Source organism: Columba livia, chromosome 2 (genome assembly GCF_036013475.1).
Source record: "Columba livia isolate bColLiv1 breed racing homer chromosome 2, bColLiv1.pat.W.v2, whole genome shotgun sequence".
In the NCBI taxonomy this organism is placed as follows: Eukaryota; Metazoa; Chordata; class Aves; order Columbiformes; family Columbidae; genus Columba; species Columba livia.
In genome coordinates this window covers 162,051,167-162,076,397 of record NC_088603.1, presented here as the reverse complement: position 1 = coordinate 162,076,397, position 25,231 = coordinate 162,051,167, and the positions used below count along the sequence as shown (strand labels likewise).

General features: G+C 54.1%; 3 protein-coding genes across 7 annotated transcripts in view; 1 reads left to right on the top strand and 2 right to left on the bottom strand.

Moving 5' to 3' along the window:
• Window positions 1–12,068, bottom strand: part of RECQL4 (RecQ like helicase 4) — a 16,494-nt gene extending 4,426 nt beyond the window's left edge. For 3 of the 4 annotated variants that reach the window (XR_010470821.1, XM_065054664.1, XM_065054665.1), the window contains exons 1-15: window positions 11,530–12,067; window positions 9,541–9,574; window positions 9,285–9,388; window positions 8,041–8,184; window positions 7,348–7,937; window positions 6,861–6,960; window positions 5,077–5,206; window positions 4,797–4,928; window positions 3,348–3,473; window positions 3,170–3,262; window positions 2,948–3,084; window positions 2,795–2,878; window positions 2,515–2,703; window positions 2,255–2,437; window positions 1–181 (exon numbers count right to left, since the gene is read on the bottom strand). Coding sequence is in view for 2 of the 4 variants with exons in the window: in XM_065054664.1 (XP_064910736.1) it covers window positions 1–181; window positions 2,255–2,437; window positions 2,515–2,703; window positions 2,795–2,878; window positions 2,948–3,084; window positions 3,170–3,262; window positions 3,348–3,473; window positions 4,797–4,928; window positions 5,077–5,206; window positions 6,861–6,960; window positions 7,348–7,937; window positions 8,041–8,184; window positions 9,285–9,388; window positions 9,541–9,574; window positions 11,530–11,613 (2,311 nt within the window). In the remaining 2 variants the exon portion in view is untranslated. Of the gene's footprint in view, window positions 182–2,254; window positions 2,438–2,514; window positions 2,704–2,794; window positions 2,879–2,947; window positions 3,085–3,169; window positions 3,263–3,347; window positions 3,474–4,796; window positions 4,929–5,076; window positions 5,207–6,860; window positions 6,961–7,347; window positions 7,938–8,040; window positions 8,185–9,284; window positions 9,389–9,540; window positions 9,575–11,529 lie in introns of all 4 variants that reach the window. The other variant, XR_010470822.1, reaches the window with a different exon arrangement.
• Window positions 11,979–17,072, top strand: LRRC14 (leucine rich repeat containing 14). Of its 2 annotated transcripts, XM_065054671.1 has the most exons (5): window positions 11,979–12,068; window positions 14,543–14,881; window positions 15,053–15,688; window positions 15,873–16,368; window positions 16,861–17,072. In XM_065054671.1, exons 2-5 carry the CDS (start codon window positions 14,553–14,555, stop codon window positions 16,888–16,890), a joined length of 1,491 nt encoding a protein of 496 aa, XP_064910743.1. In that variant the 5' UTR covers window positions 11,979–12,068; window positions 14,543–14,552; the 3' UTR covers window positions 16,891–17,072. The 2 variants fall into 2 exon arrangements, with proteins under 2 accessions (XP_064910743.1, XP_064910742.1); XM_065054670.1 differs by lacking the exon at window positions 16,861–17,072 and having other exon boundaries at window positions 15,873–16,706.
• Window positions 16,782–25,231, bottom strand: C2H8orf82 (chromosome 2 C8orf82 homolog). The gene is made up of 3 exons (XM_065054673.1): window positions 24,851–25,231; window positions 19,166–19,214; window positions 16,782–17,399 (listed from the first exon to the last, which is right to left on the bottom strand). Exons 1-3 carry the CDS (start codon window positions 25,214–25,216, stop codon window positions 16,915–16,917), a joined length of 900 nt encoding a protein of 299 aa, XP_064910745.1. The 5' UTR covers window positions 25,217–25,231; the 3' UTR covers window positions 16,782–16,914.

Genomic DNA, 25,231 nt, shown 5'->3' with positions numbered 1-25,231 from the left:
CCTTGGCTTTGCTCCTTGGGGCCGCATCCTGGCCGGGCTCGGCGCGTCCCGCCGGCGTGGTTCCCTGCAGGCAGGTGCGGATCAGCGCGGCCACGCGTGTCGTCTCCTCCCGCCGTGTGCAGTACACGATGATGGAATCCAGGCGCCCGAAACGCTCCCCCCGCAGCAGCGACAGCAGGGCCTGGGGGTGAAAAATGGGGTGAGTGGCCCCCGCAATGTCCCCTCTGTGCCATACGAGACCTGTCCCAACAGGTCAGGTCCTGGTGATAGAGGGTCCTGCAGGTCACGCCGTGGGGACACAAGGGACACACAGAGCCTTGCGCCCCTTCCCTGATGCTCATGTGTTGCCTCCTGCCCCTCCCTGTGTCCTCATGTCCCCTCTGTCCCCCCCGTGTCCCCCATGTGCCACACAAACCCTGTCCCAGCAGCATCCCAGATAGGTTGGGTACTGGTGCCAGAGGGTCCTACAAGTCACCCCGTGGGGACACAAGGGACACACAGAGCCCTGTGTCCCCTCCCCTGACGCTCATGTGTCCCCTTCTGCCCACCCTGTGTCCCCATGTCCCCCATGTGCAACACAAGCCCTGTCCCAACAGTGTCCCCAACAGGTCAGGTACTGGTGCCAGAAGGTGCTACAGGTCACCCCATGGGGACATGAGGGACACACAGAGCCTGTGTCCCCTCCCCTGATGCTCATGTGTTGCCCCCTGCCCCTCCCTGTGTCCTCATGTCCCCTCTGTCCCCCCCCGTGTCCCCCATGTGCCACACAAACCCTGTCCCAGCAGTGTCCCCCATAGGTTGGGTACTGGTGTAAGCGGGTCCTACAAGTCACCCCATGGGGACACAAGGGACACACAGAGCCCTGTGTCCCCTCCCCTGATGCTCATGTGTCCCCTCCTGCCCCTCCTGTGTCCCCATGTCCCCCATGTGCCACACAAGCCCTGTCCCAGCAGCATCCCCGATAGGTTTGGTACCGGTGCCAGAGGGTCCTACAAGTCACTCCATGGGGACACAAGGGACACACAGAGCCCTGTGTCCCCTCCCCTGACACCCCTGTGTTGCCTCCTCTCCCCGTCTGTGTCCGCATGTCCCCTCTGTCCTCCCCTGTGTCCCGCATGTGCCCACACGAGCCCTGTCCCAACAGTGTCCCCAACAGGTTGGGTATCAGTGCCAGAGGGTCCTGCAGGTCACCCCATGGAGACAAATGGGACACACAGAGCCCTGTGTCCCCTCCCCTGATGCACATGTGTCCCCTCCTGCCCCCCCGTGTCCCCATGTCCCCCATGTGCCACACAAGCCCTGTCCCAGCAGCATCCCCAATAGGTTGGGTACTGGTGCCAGAGGGCCCTACAAGTCACCCTGTGGGGACACAAATGACACAAAGCCCTGTATGTCCCCTCCCTTGTCCCCTGCAATGTCCTCATGTCCCCCCCAGTGCTGCACAAGGCCTGTCCCGGCTCATTGTCACCGGCAGGTCAGGTACCGGTGCCCGAGCGGAGCTGGTGACAAACCAAGGCTGTCCCCAAGCCTGGGCACCGCCTGTAAACCCCCGGGACACCCCATCACCCCTTAGGCACAGCCTGTACCCCCCTGGGACACCCTGTCACCCCAAGGCCAACCCTGGGCAGCACCTGTACCCCCCAGGACACCCCGTCACCCTAGGGAGACCCTGTCAACCCCGGTACCCCCCCCAGGACACCCTGTCACCTCAGGGACACCCTGTCACCCCCTGCACCCACCCAGGGCACCCCGTCACCCCAGGGACACCCCGTCAACCCCTGTACCCTCCCAGGACACCCCGTTACCCCAGGGACACCCTGTCACCTCCTGTACCCTCCCAAGACACCCTGTCACCCCAGGGACACCCTGTCACCCCCTGTACCCTCCCAGAACGTCCTGTTACCCCAGGGACACCCTGTCACCCCCTGTACCCTCCCAGGACGTCCTGTTATCCCAGGGACACCCTGTCACCCCCTGTTCCCTCCCAGGACACTCTGTCACCCCAGGGACACCCTGTCACCCCCTGTACCCTCCCAGGACACTCTGTCACCCCAAGGACACCCTGTCACCCCCTGTACCCTCCCAGGACGTCCTGTTACCCCAGGGACACCCTGTCACCCCCTGTACCCTCCCAGGACACTCTGTCACCCCAGGGACACCCTATCACCCCCTGTACCCTCCCAGGACACCCTGTCACCCGAGGGACACTCTGTCCCACCCCAGGCAGCAATAAACCCCATTTTCCGATCCCTACCTGATCCCGGTCGGTGTCCAGGGACACGGAGAGGCGCAGATTCGGCGGCACGGCGGCTGAGCGCACCGTCACCCCCTCCTCTGGCGGGACGCCGAGGTGCTGAGCCACGTCCCGCGCTGTGGCCAACGTGGCCGTCGCCGTCAGCCCCAAAAAGCAGCGGACGCCCAAGCGATCCCGGAGAACCTGCCGAAAAAACGGTGCAAAATAATCCAGAGGTCTATTTCCCTGATTTTTAACCCCCAAACCCCCTCCCCACGCACCTTGCAGAGCCGCAGGTAACAGGGACGGAAATTGTGCGACCACTCGGAGACGCAATGAGCTTCGTCCACGCAGGCGAAGGCGACGGGCGGCAGCCGATCGGCGCCGGGCAGGTAACCGCATCCCGCCGCGCCGCCGCCGACCAGAGCTTCGGGGGAGAGCAGCAGCACCTGCGCCTCGCCGCGTCGCACCTGCGCCGCGTTCAAACCGCGTTTCCCAGGGCTGTCACCAAACGGTGACAGGGGGACGGCGAGGACGTCCCCGGAAAATTGGGTGTCTCACCTTCTCCATCGCTGCGTCCCGCTGCGTTTTGGGCATGTTGGAGTGGATGCAGACGGCGCTGAGACACGGTGGCAGCCCCGAGACCTGTGAATGATGCTTGTCACCCACCTGCCGGTGGCCACGGTGACACGTAGGGGACCCCGTGAGTGGTACCTGGTCATCCATGAGGGACACGAGCGGTGACACGACCAGGGTGATGCACTTGGAGCGTTTGTGGTAGAGATACGCGGGGAGCTGGTAGCAGAGCGACTTCCCCATCCCCGTCGATAACACCACCAGCGTGGAGAGACCTGGCGTGACATCAGGGACGTTTTGGGGACAATCAGGTCACCCTGCGTGGGACAGGGATCGCGGGGAAGGGGAAACCAAACCCACCGGAGAGTATCCTCATAACAGCCACCTCCTGGCCAGGGCGGAAGGAGCTGTAACCCAGCGTCTTCAGAGCCTCAAACACCTCCCGGGGGGTCTCTGTGGGGTTGGGGACACGGTCGGGGAGGGGACAAAGTGGGGACAAACCCCCCAGTCCCGCTTGCAAAGCCATGGGGGGTCATACCTTGAACTTTCCCCTCTGGCCCCAGTGCGTAAAGCGGCTCCACGGGCGCAGGGGGAGCGGGCGGCTCGTACGGCGGCATCGGCACTTCCGGAATATTCTCCGAGTTTTCCCCGTTGTCTCCGGTCCCTGTTGGGGACAAAGGTGATGGTTGGGACTCGCCGGTGAGATTTTCCAAGGAATTCCTGGAGGAAATGGGTCCCGGGGTAAATTCAGGTGCTAAAACTTTGCAGGAGGGGAAAAGAAAATGACTTTGCAGCTCTAGGAATTCATCCCCGATTTGGCCACAACGTGTCACCGGAGGGCGACGGGAAAACTGCCGGGGCCTCACCGCACAAAGTCCGGCAGCTGCGATGATACCGCAAAGTGCTAAATTCTAACCATTAAATCCCCAAACCTGTTCCATTCGAACCTTTAAATCCCCAAAACCCATTCAGTTCAAACCTTTAGATCCCCAAAACCCATTCAATTTAAACCTTTAGATCCCCCAAACCAGTTAAATTCAAATCATTAAATGCCAAAAACCTGTTACATTCAAACCTTTAGATCCCCCGAACCTGATCAATTCAAACCTTTAGATCCCCAAAACCTGTTACGTTCAAACATTTAAATCCCAAAACCTGCTAAGCTCAAACCTTTAGATTCCCCAAACCTGATCAATTCAAACCTTTGGATCCCCAAAATGTGATAAACTTGAAGCTTTGAAACCCAAAACCTGTTAAATTCAAACCTTTAGATCCCTAAACCTGTTAAATTCGAACCTTTAGATTCCCAAATCTGCTAAAATCAAAACATTAAATCCCTCAAACCTGTTCGATTCAAACCTTTAGGTCCCAAAACGTGTTCAATTCAAACCTGTAGATCCTAAAACGTGTGAAATTCAAACCATTAAATGCCAAAAACCTGTGACATTTAAACCTTTATACCCAAAAACCTGTTACATTCAAACATTTAAATCCTAAAACCTGCTAAACTCAAACCTTTACATCCCAAACCTGATCAGTTCAAACCTTTGGATCCCCAAAACATGATCAATTCAAACCTTTGGATCCCCAAAACGTGATCAATTCAAACCTTTGGATCCCCAAAACGTAATAAATTCAAAGCTTTAAAACCCAAACCCATTAAATTCAAACCTTTGGATCCCCAAAACCTGTTAAATTCAAACCTTTAGATTCCAAAACCTGTTAAATTTGAACTTTTAGAATCCCAAATCTGCTGAAATAAAAACATTCAATCCCCAAAACCTGGTAAATTCAAAACTTTAGATCTCCCAAACCTGCTAAATCCCAACCATTAAACGTCAAAAACCTGTGAAATCCAAACCATTAAACGTCAAAAACCTGTGAAATTCAAACCTTTAGACCCTAAAACCCGTCAAATTCAAACCTTTAGATCCCAAAACGTGTCCAATTTGACCCTTTAGATCCCCCCAAACCGCCGGGGCCTCACCGGAGAGATCGCGGCAAATGGAATTGGTCCTGCGAGCCACTTCTTCCAGTGTGGGGAGAGGAAGGTCATCCTCATCCTCCTCATCATCGGCACCACCGCGATCCTCCGGCAACGGGGCGGAATTCGCCTTTCCTGGCAAAACCCCCCCGATAAATCAACCGCCTCATCGCTTCCCCCTCTCCTCACCCGGAAAATCCACGCGGAGAAGTTGCAGGGAGTGGGAAAAGCCCAAAAGATGCTCGAGCCAGAGCTAAGCCCCGCTTTGCTGAGCCAAGCTTACCAAGGCCCCGGCACTCAGACGCCCAGTGCCCTGTGGCGCCGCACTTGAAGCAAACGTCGGAGCTTCGGGCGCTGGATCCGCCGCCTCCTCCGAACCACTTGGCTTTTTTCCGCCATTTCTGCTTCCACATCTGAAACAAAACCACGCGGTTTCTGCTTAATTTTATATTTTTAGTTTGGATAAAAGCGGATTTTATGATGTTTTATTTTGCCGCCGTGGCGGGGTTTGGGTAATCACAGAATGGACTGGGTTGGAAAAGACCTCAGAGATCAACAAGTCCAACGCTTGGTCCAACTCCAGTCCATTGACTAGATCATGGCACTAAGTGCCATGTCCAATCTCAGCTTAAAAACTTCCAGGGCCGGTGAGTCCAGCACCTCCCTGGGCAGCCATTCCAATGCCTGACCACTCTCTCTGCAAAGAGTTGCTTTCTAATCTCCAGCCTAAATTTCCCCTGGCAGAGTTTAAGCCCATGCCCCCTTGTCCTATTGCTGACTGCCTGGGAGAAGAGCCCAATCCCCACCTGGCTAGAACTGCCCTTCAGGTAGTTCTAGAGAGTGCTGAGCTCAGCTCTAAGCCTCCTCTTCTCCAGACTAAACAAGCCCAGCTCCCTCAGCCTCTCCCCATAGGGCTTGTGTTCAAGTCCCTTCCCCAGTCTTGTTGCTCTTCTCTGGACCCGCTCCAGCACTTCAATCTCTTTCCTGAGCTGAGGGGCCCAGAACTGAACACAATACTCCAGGTGTGGCCTCACCAGTGCAGAGTACAGGGGAAGGATCACTGCCCTTATCCTGCCGACTACGCCATTTTGGATACAGGACAGGATCCCATTGGCCTTCTTGGCCACACTGTTGGCTCATGTTGAGCTTCCTGTCCATTTGTCCCCCCAGGTCCCTTTCAGCCACTCTGTCCCCAGCTTGGAGCGCTGCAGGGGGTTGTTGTGGCCAACAGGACTCGCCACTTGGCCTTGTTGAACTTCATCCCATTGGAATCGGCCCATTTTTCCAGTCTATCCAGATCCCTCTGCAGAGCCCTCCTGCCTTCAGCAGCTCCACACTCCCTCCCAATGAAGAATGAAGGGAAACATATAAGGGAAAATTAAGAACTAAGGGAAAAATTGGAGGGAGAATTAAGGGGAAAGTTTGGAGGGAGAGTTAAGAATTAAGGGAAAAAATGAAGGGCAAATGAAGGGAAAAATATGAGGGTAAATTAAGAATGAAGGGAAAAAATTGAGGGGAAATGGAGGGGAAAACATTCAGGGAGAAATAAGAATTAAGGGAAAAGTTGGAGGGTGAATTAAGAATTAAGGGAAAAATTGAAGGGCGAATTAAGGGAAAAATCTGAGGGAGAATCAAGGGAAAATGTGGTGAAAGGAGAAGGGGAAAATTGAAGGGTGAATTAAGAATTAAGGGAAAAATCAAAGGGAGAATTAAGGGAAAAATCTGAGGGAGAATTAAGGGAAAAATCTGAGGGAGAATTAAGGGAAAAATCTGAGGGAGAATTATGAATTTAGGGAACATTTGGAGGGAGAATTAAGGGAAAAATTGGAGGGAGAACTAAGAATTAAGGGAAAAATTTGAGGGAGGATTAAGGGAAAAATGGCTGAGAGAACAAAGGGAAAAATTTGAGGGTGAATTAAGGGAAAAAATGAGGAAGAACTAAGAATGAAGGGAAACATTTGAGGGAGAGACGAGCGAGACCTGGAAGAATTTTAAATTCATCCTGGGCCGGATAAACGTAAATTTGGCTGGAACCGGGTTCGAGGGCGCGGATTTTGGTGCCATTACCTGCTTGCGGAGGCGATTTCCCCGCAGGGCGAAACCGCGGACGTAAGTTTTCCTCTTCAGGTTGAGGCGGACGAAGTTTTGGCGGTTCCGGGGAGCAGCTCTGAGAGCAAAGAGGTTGGTTACAAACCACAAAACGCCTTCGAGGGAAAGAATCTGGCAATTTTTCATCCTTTTAATGTGACCGAGGGCGATGAAAACGCTCGGGGAGAGGCAAAAAGCACCCAGGGCGTCATTATATTAAAAAATCAGGCTAAAAAACGTATCCCTTTGCCCCCAAAATTCCTGATTTAACACCAAAGATGAGGAATTAAGGGAAGAGCAGCTCGTTATTTATAAAAATTGAGAGAAAAAAGCCACCTTTGCTCTTGCGATGTATTTTTCTGAGCACGTTTTGGTGCTTTTTTGGAGATCTTAAGGTTGTATTTAATGGTCTTGCCCGTGTTTATTGAATTTAATTACCGGCTTCATTTCTGAGACGTGAACCCACCTGGTAGTGCTGGTTCGGCGGGTGGGTTTGTTCTTCTCCTCCTCCTCCTCTTCCTCTTCCAGGAGGTTTTGTGAAGGATCCGGCACTATCTCGCTCATTTTTGGTGCTTTCACGTGCTCTTCCACCCCCTCCCGGTTCCGCTTTGGCACATCGGCGTTGCCAAACGCTCCCTCGGTTGAGCCGCAGCACCGTTTGAGCGGCGTGGGAGCCGCTGCGTCACCTTCATCTTCATCATCTTCATCTCCACGTGGCCTTTTCCTCCCGGAATCTCCCCTGTCCTGCGCGACACGTGGCACCGTCTCTTTGTCCCCGAGCGTCCCCTGGCACCGCCGCAACCAGCCGGCGTCCACCGAGCCCAATGTCTCTGCCACCTTCTTCTTCAGCCGCTGGTATTTATTTGGCGGGGTCGGCGGCGGCTTCGGCTTCAGTCCTGCGGTGAGGATGAGTGGGGCCAGGCCTGACACCGAGGGAGGAAGGACGAGATCGCCCTCACTCTGTGGAGCCTCCGTTGGCGGCGGGGACGGGCGTTTGGCACTTGTCACCAGGTTTTTGGGCAGCCTGGGGATCCTCCTGGGGGTCAGAGGTGTCTCCTGTAAACGGGAGGAAGGACAGATGGGACTCAGATGAATTTTGGGGATAAAAAAGGTCAAAAGCAGCTTTAGGAGAAGCTCGGTGCTAATTCCCGGTCCTGACCTTCTCGGCAGTTCCCAGGTTGGATTTGAGCTTCATCCCATAATATTGCACCGAGGATTTGGGCACGGAGCGGTCACTGCGGTTTGGCGCCGGGGTTTTCGGCTGCCGGTTCAGGTGTGCGCCCCAACAACCGGAGTTCGGCACCTGCCGGGACACCACACAGCGTTAAATTCAAACCTTTAGATCCCCAAAACCCACTCAATTCAAACCATCAAATCCCCAAACCTGTTCAATCTAAAGCTTTACATCCCAAAAGCTGATAAATTCAGACCTTTTGAGCCTAAAACCTGCTAAATTCAAACCTATAGGTCCTAAACCTGCTCAATTCAAACCCTGAAATACCACAATGTTTTAAATTCAAACCTTTAGACCCCAAAACCTGTAAAATTCAAACCTTTAGATCCCCAAAACCCACTAAATTCAAATCATAAATCCCCAAACCTGTTCAATCTAAAGCTTTACATCCCAAAAGCTGATAAATTCAAACCTTTTGAGCCTAAAACCTGCTAAATTCAGCCTTTAGATCCCCAAAACCTGTTAAGTCCAAACTTTTACATCCCCAAACCTGCTAAATTCAAACCTTTAAATCCCCAGACTCATTAAATTCAAACCTTAAGACCCCAAAACCTGCTAAATTCAAACCTATAGGTCCTAAACCTGCTCAATTCAAACCCTGAAATACCACAATGCTTTAAATTCAAACCTTTAGACCCCAAAACCTGTAAAATTCCAACCCTTAGATCCCCAAAACCCACTCAATTCAAACCATCAAATCCCCAAACCTGTTCAATCTAAAGCTTTACATCCCAAAAGCTGATAAATTCAAACCTTTTGAGCCTAAAACCTGCTAAATTCAAACCTATAGGTCCTAAACCTGCTCAATTCAAACCCTGAAATACCACAATGTTTTTTTAATTCAAACCTTTAGACCCCAAAACCTGTAACATTCAAACCTTTCCATCCCCAAACTTGCTAAATTCCAACCTTTAAATCCCCAATTTGAACCTTTAGATTCCAAACCCTGTTCAATCCAAACCATTAAATCCCCAACCCTGCGAAACTCAACCCTTTAAATCCAAAAACCTGTTAAATTCAAACCGTTAAACCCCCAAAACCCGTTAAATTTAAACCTTTAGACCCCAAAACCTGCTAAATTCAAACCCTTAGACCCCCAAACCCTTTAGATTCGAACCTTTAGACCCCCAAACCTGCTAAATTCAACCTTTAAACGCCAAATCTATTACATTTTCCGGTACTTTCTCCGCTGTCGGGGTGTCCGGGGGTTCGGGTCGGGGCGGATCCGACTCCTCTCGCTGCTTCTTGAGCATCTTGTACTCCTTGTAGAGCCCTTTAAAAGGCCAAAAATCCCATTGTTACAGAATATTTGGTATTTAGCAGCAGATCCCGCATCACCGCGTGTCACATTGTGTCACATTGTGTCACATTGTGTCACATTGTGTCACATTGTGTCACATTGTGTCACATCGCGTCACCACTCACGTCTGGTGTCCTCCGGGGCCTCTTCGATGTCGGCCTGTGGAAAACAAGTTAGAGATCGTTATTTTGGGTTAATGAGTCAATTAGCACGATTGGCCTTGATGGTAGAATAAGAGGGTTGGGGCTTTTTATAACCCGTTAGATCCCTAAATCCTGATATATTCAAACCTTTAGACCTGAAAACGCGTCAAGTTCAAACCTTTAGATCCCAAATCTTGATAAATTGAAACCTTTACATCCCCAAAACCTCTTAAATTCAAACCTTTAGATCCCCAAACCTGCTAAATTCAAACCTTTAAATCCCAATACCTGTTAAATTCAAACCTTTAGAACCTAAAACTGATAAATTCAAACCTTTAAATACCCAAACATGTTAAATTTGAACCTTTAGAACCTATAACTGATAAATTCAAACCTTTAAATACCCAAACATCTTAAATTCAAACCTTTAGAACCTAAAACTGATAAATTCAAACCTTTAAATCCCAATACCTGTTAAATTCAAACCTTTAGAACCTAAAACTGATAAATTCAAACCTTTAAATACCCAAACATGTTAAATTTGAACCTTTAGAACCTATAACTGATAAATTCAAACCTTTAAATACTCAAACATGTTAAATTTGAACCTTTAGAACCTAAAACTGATAAATTCAAACCTTTAAATACCCAAACATGTTAAATTCAAACCTTTAGATTCCAAAACCTGCTGCCTTAGAGAAACATTATAGAAAGATCTTATGGAAATGCCTTATAGAAATCTTTTATGGAAAGATCCCATAGAAACGCCTTATGGATGTGTCTTATAGAAAGACCTTATGGAAATACCTTATAGAAATGCCATATAGAAAGACCCTATGGGAAAAACTTATGCAAAGATCCTATAGAAATGCCTTAGGGAAAGACCTTCTAGAAATACTTTATGGAAAGACCGTATAGAAATGCTTTCTAGAAATGCCTTATGGACATACCTTATAGGCTTTTCTTATGAAAATACCTTATAGAAAGACCTTATGGAAATGCCATATAGAAAGACCTTAGAGAAAAACATTAGGAACATGCCTTATGGAAAGACCCTATGGACATACCATATGGAAATACATAACAAGACCTTATTGGAAACACCTTATGGAAAGACCCTATAGAAACGCCTTATGGACATACCATAGGGAAATACATAGAAAGGCCTTATTGGAAACACCTTATGGAAAGACCCTATAGAAATGTCTTATGGAAAGGCCTTATGGACATGCCTCATTGAAAGACCCTATAGAAATGCCTTAGGGAAAGACCATAAAGGAACACCTTAGGAAAGACCTTATGGAAACGCCATATAGAAAGACCTTATAAAAAGGCCTTAGAGAAAGAAGTCAAGGAAATACCTTATGGAAACACTATAGAGATGCCTTATGGAAAGGTCTTATAGAAACACCTTATGGAGAGAGCCTATAGAAATGCCTTATTGGAGGACATTATAGAAAGACCTTATAGATGTACCTTATGGAAATACCATATAGAAATGCTTTCTAGAGATACCTTATGGAAATGCTTTATAGAAAAACCTTAGGGAAAGACGTCATGGAAACACCCTATGGAAAGTCCCTATAGAGATGCCTTATGGAAAAACATATAGAAATGCCTTGTGGAAAGACCCTATGGAATTGCCTTAGGGAAAGGCTTTATGGAAAGATCCTACAGAAATACCTTATGGATGAACCTTAAAGAAATGCCTTATGGACATGACTTATGGAAATACTATGTAGAAAGACATTATGGAAATGCCTTATGAAAAGATCTTATGGAAAGACCCTACAGAAATGCCTTATAGACTTATTTTATGGAAATGCTTTATAGAAAAACCTTAGAGAAAGACATTATGGAAAGACCCTATAGAAACACCTTATGGAAAGGCATAATAGAGATGCTTTAAATAAAAGCCTTATGGAAAGGGCACCAGGCAGCGCCCCCGGTGACAGCCGGGAGGTTACAAACCTGGCTGGGCTTCCTCTGCCGCTCCCGGAGAAAATCCGCCTCCCAGCGCTTCAGCAGCGCCTTCACCTCCCGCTGCCGCTCCATGGAGCCCGGGGCCGGTTTCCCGGGGGGGAATCTGAGGCCTCTTGGGGGTCCCGGAGCCGCCCCCGGGGTTGGGGACCCAGGAGTTCGGGCCTCAGAGCGAACCTCCCGCTCCCGCCGCGCCTCAGCCAATGGGAAGGGAGGGAGCGGAGAGTGACAGCAGCACGAACCAGTTGGAAGGGGAAGGGGAGGGGACTCAGGCGTCCGGGCCTCAGAGCGAACCTCCCGCTCCCGCCGCACCTCAGCCAATGGGAAGGGAGGGAGCGGAGAGTGACAGCAGCACAAACTAATGGAAATGGGGAGACTGGAGTCGCCGAGGAACGGCGTTGGGCCCGCCTTCCGTAGTGCAGCGCGCTCCCTGATTGGTTAGAGGCGGGGGCGGCAGCGCGCATGCCCGGAAGTGCGGAGGGAGCGGGAGAGCGGAGGGGCCGGCGGAGAGTGGGGTGATCTGGAGTGCGGTGAGTGGGTCCCTGGGATGGGGGGAGCGGGTTGGGGGGTCCCTGGGATGAGGGGTCCGGGTTAGGGGGCCATGGGGGGGTCCCTGTGACAGGGGTCCCGGGTTGCGTGGGGGCTGGAGGGGTCCCTGTGAGGTGGGGCCTGGATTAGGGGGTCATGGGGGGTCACTGTGAGGAGGGAACCCGAGTTAGGGGGGTCCCTATGATGGGGGTGAGGGTTGGGGAGGCCATGGGGGGGTCCCTGTGACGGGGGAGTCATGTGGGGGGGGCTAGGGGAGTTCTGGGGGGGTGGGATGAGTTGCGGGGGTTTGGGGGTCCCTGTGATGTGTGTGTGGGGGGCAGGTTAGGAGGGTTGTGGGGGGGTCCCTGTGATGGAGGGGCCGTGGGGGGTCCCTACGATTTGGGGCTTGGTTAGGGGGGCTGGGGGAGCGTGGGTTAGGAGGGGGTCTCTGTGATGGGGGCCCAAGTTAGTGGGGCTCTGGGGGTCCCTGTAATGGGAGGGGGCAGGTTAGGGGGGGTGCCTGTGATGTGTGGGGGGCACATTAAAGGGGTTGTGGGGGGTCCCTGTGATGGGGGGCCAGGTTGAGGGGACAACGGGGGGGTCCCTGTGATGGGGGAGCCGGCTTTGGGGGACTATGGGGGGGCAATGGGGTGTCCCTGTGATGGGGGGCTGGTCAGGGGGAGCTGTGGGGATCCCCGTATTGGGGGTGGCTGGGTTAAGGGGGCTGGGGGGGGTGGAGTCTTGGTAAGGGGTGGGGGCAGGTTAGGGGGAGTCCCTGTGTTGTGGGGGGGCAACATTGGGAGGGTCCCTGTGATGGAGGGGCCAGATCAGGGGGACTGCGGGGGGGCTCCCTGTGATGGGGGGCCTGGATTAGGGGGGTTGTGGGGGGCCCCTGTGATGGGAGGGCTGGATTAGGGGGTCATGGGGGGTCACTGTGATTGGGGGGGGGCAGGTTGTGGGGGGTCTCTGTGATAGGGGGGGAACCAGTTTGGGGGGGTGCAGAGGGTCCCTGTGAGGGCAGCGCCAGGTTGTGGGGGGTCCCTGTGATGGGAGTCTGGATTAAGGGGGTCATGGGGGGGCAGGTTGTGGGGGGGTCCCTGTGATGGGGGGAGGGGGGGGAGGGCTGGATTAGGGGGTCATAGGAGGAACCAGTTTGGGGGGTGCAGATGGTCCCTGTGAGGGTGGCACCAGGTTGTGGGGGGTCCCTGTGATGGGGGGGCTGGATTAGGGGGTCATGGGGGGTCACTGTGATGGGGGGGGCAGGTTGTGGGGGGTCTCTGTGATAGGGGGAGGACCAGTTTGGGGGGGTGCAGAGGGTCCCTGTGAGGGCAGCACCAGGTTGTGGGGGGTCCCTGTGATGGGAGTCTGGATTAAGCAGTCATGGGGGGTCCCTGTGATGGGGGGTGGGCAGGTTGTGGGGGGTCCCTATGATTTGGGGGCAGGATTAGGGAGTCATGGGGAGGTCCCTGTGATGGGAGGGGGGAACAGTTTGGGGGGGTACAGAGGGTCCCTGTGTGGGGGGCACCAGGTTGTGGGGGGGTCCCTGTGATGGGGGGGCTGGATTAGGGGGTCATTGGGGGGGCAGGTTGTGGAGGGGTCCCTGTGATGGGGGGAGGGGGGGGAGGGCTGGATTAGGGGGTCATAAGAGGAACCAGTTTGGGGGGTGCAGATGGTCCATGTGAGGGTGGCACCAGGTTGTGGGGGGTCCCTGTGATGGGAGGGCTGGATTAGGGGGTCATGGGGGGTCACTGTGATGGGGGGGGGCAGGTTGTGGGGGGTCCTTTTGATAGAGGGGAACCAGTTTGTGGGGGTGCAGAGGGTCCCTGTGAGGGCAGCACCAGGTTGTGGGGGGTCCCTGTGATGGGAGTCTGGATTAAGCAGTCATGGGGGGTCCCTGTGATGGGGGGTGGGCAGGTTGTGGGGGGTCCTTATGATGGGGGGGCAGGATTAGGGAGTCATTTGGAGGTCCCTGTGATGGGAGGGGGGAACAGTTTAGGCGGGGTGCAGAGGATCCCTGTGTGGGGGGCACCAGGTTGTGGGGGGGTCCCTGTGATGGGGGGGCTGGATTAGGGGGTCATGGGGGGTCACTGTGATGGGGGGGGCAGGTTGTGGGGGGTCTCTGTGATAGGGGGGGAACCAGTTTGGGGGGGTGCAGAGGGTCCCTGTGAGGGCAGTGCCAGGTTGTGGGGCATCCCTGTGATGGGGGGACTGGATTAGGGGGTCATGGGGGAGCAGGTTGTGGGGGGGTCCCTGTGATGGGGGGAGGTGGGGAGGGCTGGATTAGGGGGTCATAAGAGGAACCAGTTTGGGGGGGTGCAGATGGTCCCTGTGAGGGTGGCACCAGGTTGTGGGGGGGCTGGATTAGGGGGGTCATGGGGGAGCAGGTTGTGGGGGGGTCCCTGTGATGGGGGACACCCCAGTTCCCACTGCCCCCCCATCCCTAATTCTTCCCTGTCCCCCCCATTTCTCCCCGCAGCCTCCCCACCATGCGCTCCCTCCTCTTCCTCTGCGCCCGCCGCCTGGTGGGCCACCCCCGCGCCCTGCGCCGCGTCCTGGCGCTGGTCCCCGCCGAGCTCTACCCCGTCCTGTTCCGCGCCGCCTGCCTGGATGGACGGACGCCGGCGCTGCCGCCCCTGCTGGCCGCCTGGCCCTTCCCCCTCCTCAGCTTCCGCCACCTCTTGGGTCACCGTCACCATGACTGTCACCGCGATTGTCACCTAGGGGACAAACCCAGCAAACCCTGCGTCCAGGCCGTCATCCTGGCCGTGGTGGCGCAGCTGCGCCGGGCACTGGACGAGCCCTGCGGCGGCACCAGGTACGTGCCGGGGTTGCTGAATTCCACGGGAGATGATTTTCTTCTTCCTGGGGAGGGGACGTGGAGGTGACAACACTTGGGGCCATCGGATCGACCGCGGTGACCGACCACGGGTTGGTTTTTTGCGCGTGTTGTTTCCCCGGCTCGTTTGTTCACCGATTTCTGGTTTAGCGCCAGACGCTGCCGCCTGCGCGTGCTGGACATGACGGGTCTCCAGGACGATGACGCCGAGCGCGGCCCGGAGGGGATGAGCCTTTGGTCCGGCACGGTGGCCTTGGCCAAAGCCGCCCTCGAGGTCTCCAAACACCACCGCGAGTGCCTGAAACGCGGCTCCAAACGCCACAAAGGTCCCTTGGGCGCCTCGGTGGCTCCGCAACCCGTCACCGTGGAGGTTCGCGCCGATCTCTTCGTCAACGCCGCGTCCTTCGCCGTCCTCCGCGACGCCCTCCGTGCCGGCGCCGCCGCTCCCCTGCGCCTCAAATGCCGCGACTTCCACGCCGAGGAGCTTTCGGTCGCTGGCACCGTGAGTTTGCTGGAGCTGCTGGATCCCGCCGGTGTGCGCCGGGTGGATCTGCGCTTCAACAACCTGGGCTTGGCCGGGCTCTGCGCCGTTTTGCCACATCTCGCCCGCTTCACCCGCCTCCTCAGCCTCAAGCTGCCTTACAGCAACGTGGACGTGCGGCGAGCGGCGGCGGGGACGGACGCCGGGCTCCGGTGTCTCGCCGAGCAGCTGGGGAAGCTGCCGGCTCTCCGTGAGCTTAATTTAGGCTCCTCCAGGCTTTCGGGGAAACTGAGGCAGCTTCTCAGGTAAGTTCAGGTGAAGCAGATCCCCAAATTGCTCTTTTTGTGCGCAGGGGGGGAATTTTTGGTGTGCGATCCGGGTGGTTTTGGCGCGGTTCCTCCGGGAACGCGATATATAGACAAAGTTCAGCCCGGCACTGGTGCGGTGATGCTTCTGGGGGCTCACGGTTTGTTTTCCCCCCCCGGGCAGTGACCTGCAGGCCCCACTGGAAAGTCTGGAGCTGCCGTTCTGCTCCCTCCTTCCCGGCGACGTCGCCTTCCTTTGCCAAAGCCCCCACGCTCCGGCGCTGCAGAAACTGGACCTGAGCGGCCACGATCTCACTGAAAACCTTCTCGGACCCCTCGGGCGTCTCTTGGAAGAATCTTCGGCCTCGCTCCGTCACCTGGATCTGGTGGAGTGTCGCCTGACGGACGCGCGGTTGGAAGTTCTGCTGCCGGCGCTTTGCCGCTGCTCCCATCTCCGGTGCTTGGGACTGTTCGGGAACCCCCTTTCCACCCCGGGACTCAAGACTTTGTTACGGAAAATGCTGGTTTTGCCGGATTTGCACCTGGTTGTTTACCCGTACCCCGTGGATTGTTACAACCACGAGCTGCCGCAGCCGCTCCCCGGCTCCGGTTGGGTTTTTGAGGACGCGGTGGACGAGGAACGTTTGGCGGCGGTGAACGCCGAGCTGTGTCAGATCCTGGTGAGTTCCGGCAGAGCCGACGCCGTCTGGACCACCAACCTCTGCCAGCTTGGAGCCCTCGACTACTTTGCCTTGTAACCAAAAACTTGTAGCATTTGGTGTGTCCTATGGCAGCTGGTGACGCGCCGCGGCCTCACCGCCATCCCGCCTCATCCTTCCTTTTAAAATTTGGCGTTTCCGCCTTTTCTCGGTGTTTTTTCTGGCACCTCTTCCCTTTTATTGTCACCGCGTCATCAGCCACGGATGGGCGTTGGTAACACCCGCCGGTGCCTTGTGTCACCTCCTTCGCCGATTAATTAACGCTGCGCAACTTGATGAATAAATCGCCACCGCTCGCAGGCGTTGAGGTTGCGGTAACCCTAACCGCGGCGCCGTTTATAGGTAGACCCTACAATAACTCAACCAAATCGTGGTGAGCGCTCGGCATGGAATTGGACTTGTTAAACCTATTTTTTTTTGGTTGTTTTTCACAGATTTTGTTATTTTTCACAGATTAACGCGAGTCGCCGTGCGCGGGGGTGACGAGGCGCGTTGGGCGTCCCCCGCTCAACCCTGACACGGCGTGACGGTGACATCGGCCGATTCCCCACCGTGGAGCAATGGCAACAACTCCCCGGTGAGCCGGTAGCGCCGCCCTTCCCAGTTAAAATGGGTGGGGGGCTGCGCCGGCCCCAGTTCGTACTCGAAACACGGATCCCACTCCAACGCCAACGTCGAGCGCACCAACCCCACGCCACCCACCCGTGTCGGCGCCGGGTGGTACAACCGCCCGTTTCGGGGTGAAACCACCAAATTTTGGGGCTGGAAAGGGATGGTCAAGCGGTCGCCGGCACCGCAATAGGAGAGGAGCCGCTCGGTGCCGGTGTCGGTGCCGGTACCGGGGAGGATTTCGGTGAAGACCACGGGCCGGTCGTCGCAGCGCAAGAAGTTGCGCTCGCGCCCGCACAGCGACACGAAGGGGAATTGGGTTTCGTAGCGGCCGCTGCGGTTGGGCTGCAGTTGCTTGAAGAAGAAGGCGAGGAACCGGACGTCTGTAATTAAGCGCCCGGAGGTTAATTAATTAATGAATTAGCGGTGGGGGAAGGCGGGGGGATTGGGGTTGGGTTCGTTAGCGGCGGTGGGGAAGAGCGATGGGGCGGTTTGGGGGGGAAACAAGTGTGTGTAAGAGTTATGGATGGCAGGAGGTGCTTAATTAATAAGGTAATTAATACGCAAATGGTGCCCAATGGTTAATTTGTCACCGGCAAAGGTGGGGGAGCGGGGACGCCCCCCTCCCAGTAGGGATTGGAGCCCAATTAAGGGTCTGAGCGCAATTAAGGACTGGATCCTAATTAAGGATTGGACCCCGATTACGGATTTGAGCCCAATTAAAGATTTGATCCCAATCAAGGATCAGATCACAATTAAGGATCGGATCCCAGTTAATTAAGGATTGGATCCTAATTATTTAACGATCGGATCCTAATTAAGAATTGGAGCCCAGTTATTTAAGGATCAGAACTGAATTGAGGATTGGATCCAAATTAATTAAGGATCAGATCCCAATGAGGGACTGGATCCTAATTAAGGATGGGAGCCCAATTAAGGATCAGACCCTAACTAAGGACTAGGGCCCAGTTAAGGCCTGGAGCTCAATTACAGATTGGATTCTAATTAATGGTCAGAGCCCAATTAATTAAGGATGAGAGCCCAATTAAGGATCAGGGAAAAATTAAGCACCAGATCCAAATTAATTATGATCAGATCCCAATTAATTAAGGATTGAAGCAAAATTAAAGATTGGATCCTAATTAAGGATTGGATCCAAATTAATTAAGGATTGGATCCTAATTAATTATTGGAGCCCAATTAAGGATTGGATCCAAAATAATTAAGGACCAGATTCCAATAACGGGCTGGATCCTAATTAAGGATGGGAGCCCAGTTAAGGATCAGACCCTAATTAAGGATTAGAGCGTAATTAACGACTGGAGTTTAATTAAAGATTGGATCCTAAGTAAAGATCAGAGCCCAATTAATTGAGGATTGGATCCCAATTAAGGACTGGAGTTCAATTAAAGTTTGGATCCTAATTAAGGATCGGAGCCCAATTAAGGATTGGAGCTTAGTTAAGGCTTGGATCCAAATTAATTAAGGATCTGATCTCAATTAAGGCTTGGAGCCCAACTGAGGCTTGGATCCAAATTAATTAAGGATCTGATCCCAATTAAGGATCTGATCCCAATTAAGGATTGGAGCCCAATTAAGGCTTGGATCCAAATTAATTAAGGATCTGATCCCAGTTAAGGATTGGAGCCCAGTTAAGGCTTGGATCCAAATTAATTAAGTATCTGATCCCAATTAAGGATGGGAGCCCAGTTAAGACTTGGATCCAAATTAATTAAGTATCTGATCCCAATTAAGGGTTGGAGCCCAGTTAAGGCTTGGATCCAAATTAATTAAGGATCTGATCCCAATTAAGGATTGGAGCCCAGTTAAGACTTGGATCCAAATTAATTAAGGATCTGATCCCAATTAAGGATTGGAGCCCAGTTAAGACTTGGATCCAAATTAAGGATCGGAGCCCAATTAATTAAGGATCAGACCCTAACGAAGGCTGATGGTGAGGGGACCGTGTTGGTGAGTGAGGGGGGTTGGGCAGATGTGGGGGGATTTGGGGTGGGGGTTTTGGGGGGAATTTGGGGAATTTTGGGGCAGAGTTGGGGGAATTTTGGGGGATTTGGGAGCTTTCTGGGGGAATTTTGGGGGTTTGGGGAGTTTTTTGGGGGGGTTTTGGGGCCGTTTGTGGTGCCGGTACCTTTGAAGCAGGTGATGAAGTTCTTGACTTTGGTGTCGTCCAGGAAAAGCTGCGGAAAAGCCAGAAAACACCTCAAAACCCCCAAAGCTGCTGCTGGATCCCGGGGGGGCTGGGATCTGTTTAGGATCCATCTGGGGTCTTGGGGGATCCGACCAGGATCCACCTGGGATCTGCATGGGTTCTACTTGGGATCTGTCCTGGGTCTACCAGGGATCTATTTGGGATCTATCTGGGATCTGAGCTCCACCTGGGATCTGTCCTGAGTCCATATGGGTTTGTTTGGGGGATCTGGCAGTGGGATCTGTCTCAGGATGGTTTGGGATCTGTCCAGGGATCCATCTTGGGCCTGGCCAGGATCTGCCTGGAATCTGCCTTGAGCTCATGCGGGATCAATTTGGGATCTGTCTGGGGTATGTCCTGGGTCAATCTGGGATCTGTCTGGGATCTGAGCTCCGCACGGGATCTGTCCTGAGCCCACTTAGGGTTTTTTTGAGGGGGAATCTGCCTGGGATCCATCTGGGATCTGTTTGGGGTACGGGGTCCATCTGGGATCTTTCCTGAGCCCATGTAGGATTTTTGGGGAGGGAGGGATCTGTTGGTGGGATCTGTCTCCACTTGGTTTGGGATCTGTCCAGGGCTTGTCTTGGGTCTGGCTGGGATCTGTTTGGGATCTGCCTTGGATCCACGTGCATTCTATTTGGGATCTGCCCAGGATCTGCCCCGTGTCCATCTGGGGTCTGTTTGGGATCTGCCTGGGGTTCATTTTTGGGCTGCCCAGGATCTGTCCCGAGTCCATATGTTGTCTTTTGGGGATCTGTCCAGGATCCATCTGGTGTCTCTCTGGGATCCATCCAAGATCTGTTCTGAGGCACATCTAGTTATTTATTTATGTTTAAAATTGGTGGGATCTGTCTCAACTCAGTTTGGGATCCATCTGGGATCTGGCCAGGATCTGTCTGGGATATTTCTTGCATCCTGTTGGGATCTGTTTAGGGTCTGTCCTGAGCCCATCAAAGGTTTTTTTTAGGGAATCTGTCCTGGGTCCATGTGGATTCTATTTGGGATCCATCCTGGATCCATCTGGGGTTTGTTCTGGGTGTCTCTGGGATCTGTCCCGAGTCCATCTGGGATATCTGGGGATCTGTCCTGGGTGTGTCTGGGATCTGCCCTCAATCCATGGGGGGATCTGCCTGGGATCCAGCCGTGATCCGTCCTGGGTCCACCTGGGATCTCCTGGGGATCTGCCCTGGATCCATGGGGGATCATTTTGGGATCTGTTTGGTTTTGGGCTGCTCAGGATCTGTCCTAAGTCCATCTGGGATCTTCTGGGGATCACCCTGGGTCCAGGTGGGTTCATTTGGGGATCTGTCTGGGGTTTAGTTCGGGTCTCTCTGGGATCTGTCCCGAGTCCATCTAGTGCCTTTTGGGGATCTGTCCGGGATCCATGTGGGGTCTCTTTGGGATCCACCCAGGGTCCACCCATCTGTTCTGAGCCCCACCTAGTTATTTAGTCATTTGTGTTTAACATTGGTGGGATCTGTCTCAACTCGGTTTGGGATCCATCTGGGATCTGGCCAGGATCTGTCTGGGATGTTTCTTGCATCCCGCTGGGATCTGTTTGGGGTCTGTCCTGAGCCCATCTAGGGATTTTTTAGGGGAATTGTCTTGGGACCATCTGGGATCTGTACTGGGTCCATGTGGGTTCTATTTGGGATCTGGCTGGGGTTTGTTTGGGGTCTCTCTGGAATCTGAGTCCATCTGGGATCTTTTGAGAATCTGCCCCAGATTCATTTGGGAGCTTTTGGGGATCTGCCCTGGATCCATCTGGGATGTTTTTTGGGATCTGCCCTGGATCCACGTGGGAGCTTTTGGGATCTGCCCTGGATCCATCTGGGATGTTTTTGGAATCTGCCCCAGTCTGGGATCTGCCCTGGATCCACGTGAGATCTTTGGGGGATCTGCCCCGGAGCCATCTGGGATCTTTTGGGGATCCATGTGGGGTCATTTTGGGCTCTGCCCTGGATCCACGTGGTATCCTTTGGGGATCTGTCCTGCGTGTGCCTGGGATCTGCCCTGGATCCATCTGGATCTTTGGGGGATCTGCCCCGGATCCATCTGGGATCTTTTGGGGATCTGCCCTGGATCCACATGGGAGCTTTTGGGATCTGCCCTGGATACATGTAGGATATTTTGGGGATCTGCCCTGGATCCATCTGGGATCTTTTTGGATCTGCCCTGGATCCACGTGGGAGCTTTTGGGATCTGCCCTGGAGCCATCTGGGATATTTTAGGGATCTGCCCTGGATCCATCTGGGATCTTTGGGGGATCTGCCTTGGATCCATGTGAGATCTTTGGGGGATCTGCCCTGGATCAATGTGGGATCCTTTGGGGCTCTGCCCTGGATCCACGTGCTATCCTTTGGGGATCTGTCCTGGGTGTACCCGGGATCTGCCCTGGATCCACGTGGGATCTTTTGGGGATCTGCCACGGATCCATCTGGGATATTTTGGGGATCTGCCCTGGATACGTCTGGGATCTTTTTTTTTTGATCTGCTCTGGATCCACGTGGGAGCTTTTGGGATCTGCCCTGGACCCACATGGGATCTTTTGGGGATCTGTCCCGGATCTATCTGGGATATTTTGGGATCTGCCCTGGAGCCATCTGGGCTATTTTTGGGATCTGCCCTGGATCCATCTGGGATATTTTGGGATCTGCCCTGGAGCCATCTGGGATATTTTGGGGATCTGCCCTGGATCCATCTGGGATCTTTTGGGGATCTGCCCTGGATACATCTGGGATCTTTTGGGGATCTGCCCTGGAGCCACGTGGGAGCTTTTGGGATCTGCCCTGGAGCCATCTGGGATCTTTGGGGGATCTGCCCTGGATCAATGTGGGATCCTTTGGGGCTCTGCCCTGGATCCACGTGCTATCCTTTGGGGATCTGTCCTGGGTGTACCCGGGATCTGCCCTGGATCCACGTGGGATCTTTTGGGGATCTGCCACGGATCCATCTGCGATATTTTGGGGATCTGCCCTGGATACGTCTGGGATCTTTTTTTTTTATCTGCTCTGGATCCACGTGGGAGCTTTTGGGATCTGCCCTGGAGCCATCTGGGATATTTTTGGGATCTGCCCTGGATCCATCTGGGATCTTTTGGGGATCTGCCCTGGATCCACGTGGGAGCTTTTGGGATCTGCCCTGGACCCACATGGGATCTTTTGGGGATCTGCCCCGGATCTATCTGGGATATTTTGGGATCTGCCCTGGAGCCATCTGGGATATTTTTGGGATCTGCCCTGGATCCATCTGGGATATTTTGGGGATCTGCCCTGGATCCATCTGGGATATTTTTGGGATCTGCCCTGGATCCATCTGGGATCTTTTGGGGATCTGCCCTGGATCCATCTGGGATCTTTTGGGGATCCATGTGGGGTCATTTTGGGCTCTGCCCTGGATCCACGTGGTATCCTTTGGGGATCTGTCCTGCGTGTGCCTGGGATCTGCCCTGGATCCATCTGGATCTTTGGGGGATCTGCCCCGGATCCATCTGGGATCTTTTGGGGATCTGCCCTGGATCCACATGGGAGCTTTTGGGATCTGCCCTGGATACATGTAGGATATTTTGGGGATCTGCCCTGGATCCATCTGGGATCTTTTTGGATCTGCCCTGGATCCACGTGGGAGCTTTTGGGATCTGCCCTGGAGCCATCTGGGATATTTTAGGGATCTGCCCTGGATCCATCTGGGATCTTTGGGGGATCTGCCTTGGATCCATGTGAGATCTTTGGGGGATCTGCCCTGGATCAATGTGGGATCCTTTGGGGCTCTGCCCTGGATCCACGTGCTATCCTTTGGGGATCTGTCCTGGGTGTACCCGGGATCTGCCCTGGATCCACGTGGGATCTTTTGGGGATCTGCCACGGATCCATCTGGGATATTTTGGGGATCTGCCCTGGATACGTCTGGGATCTTTTTTTTTTGATCTGCTCTGGATCCACGTGGGAGCTTTTGGGATCTGCCCTGGAGCCATCTGGGATCTTTTGGGGATCTGCCCTGGATCCACGTGGGAGCTTTTGGGATCTGCCCTGGACCCACATGGGATCTTTTGGGGATCTGTCCCGGATCTATCTGGGATATTTTGGGATCTGCCCTGGATCCATCTGGGATATTTTGGGATCTGCCCTGGAGCCATCTGGGATATTTTTGGGATCTGCCCTGGATCCATCTGGGATATTTTGGGATCTGCCCTGGAGCCATCTGGGATATTTTGGGGATCTGCCCTGGATCCATCTGGGATCTTTTGGGGATCTGCCCTGGATACATCTGGGATCTTTTGGGGATCTGCCCTGGAGCCACGTGGGAGCTTTTGGGATCTGCCCTGGAGCCATCTGGGATCTTTGGGGGATCTGCCCTGGATCAATGTGGGATCCTTTGGGGCTCTGCCCTGGATCCACGTGCTATCCTTTGGGGATCTGTCCTGGGTGTACCCGGGATCTGCCCTGGATCCACGTGGGATCTTTTGGGGATCTGCCACGGATCCATCTGGGATATTTTGGGGATCTGCCCTGGATACGTCTGGGATCTTTTTTTTTGATCTGCTCTGGATCCACGTGGGAGCTTTTGGGATCTGCCCTGGAGCCATCTGGGATCTTTTGGGGATCTGCCCTGGATCCACGTGGGAGCTTTTGGGATCTGCCCTGGACCCACATGGGATCTTTTGGGGATCTGTCCCGGATCTATCTGGGATATTTTGGGATCTGCCCTGGATCCATCTGGGATATTTTGGGATCTGCCCTGGAGCCATCTGGGATATTTTTGGGATCTGCCCTGGATCCATCTGGGATATTTTGGGATCTGCCCTGGAGCCATCTGGGATATTTTGGGGATCTGCCCTGGATACATCTGGGATCTTTTGGGGATCTGCCCTGGAGCCACGTGGGAGCTTTTGGGATCTGCCCTGGAGCCATCTGGGATCTTTGGGGGATCTGCCCTGGATCAATGTGGGATCCTTTGGGGCTCTGCCCTGGATCCACGTGCTATCCTTTGGGGATCTGTCCTGGGTGTACCCGGGATCTGCCCTGGATCCACGTGGGATCTTTTGGGGATCTGCCACGGATCCATCTGCGATATTTTGGGGATCTGCCCTGGATACGTCTGGGATCTTTTTTTTTTATCTGCTCTGGATCCACGTGGGAGCTTTTGGGATCTGCCCTGGAGCCATCTGGGATATTTTTGGGATCTGCCCTGGATCCATCTGGGATCTTTTGGGGATCTGCCCTGGATCCACATGGGATATTTTTGGGATCTGCCCTGGATCCATCTGGGATATTTTGGGGATCTGCCCTGGATCCATCTGGGATATTTTTGGGATCTGCCCTGGATCCATCTGGGATCTTTTGGGGATCTGCCCTGGATCCATCTGGGATCTTTTGGGATCTGCCCCGGATCCACGTGGGGTCTGCCTGGGGTTTTGGGGCTGCCCGGGATCTGTCCTGAGCCCGCATGGGATCATTTTGGGATCTGTCCGGGATGCCCCTCTCAGCTCCACCCGGGATCCGCCCCGAGGCCTCTGATGCTATTTCAGGGATCCCCCCCCCGGGGTCTCTTTGGGATCCAGTGCCCCCGGTTCCCCCCAGGACACCCCGTTCCCCCCCACCGTGGGGCTCCGGGGGGTCCCGGTACCTGCCCCTGGTGATCGATGTAGTAAAAATACTCGCGGATCCGCGGTCCCGGGCTCTGGCCCTGCCGGTACCCGGGCCCGGCCGCCGCCGCCCCGGGCCGGAGCTGCAGCCGCAGCGGCACCGGCAGCCGCATCGCGACACTGACAGCGACACCGGCGCTAGGCCCCGCCCGGAAGTGGCGCCGCTCCGGGCGGAAGCGGCGCCGGAAGCGGCGCCGGGGTGACGCCACTCCGGGCGGAAGCGGACCCGGGAGCGCAGGGGCATTCGGTCCCACAGACCTGGCGCGGCCGCCATAGACACTTATGGCCCCTATGGATAGACACTCATCGGCCCTATAGATACCCGTGTGCCCTCTATAGACACTCATAGCCCTTATAGGCAC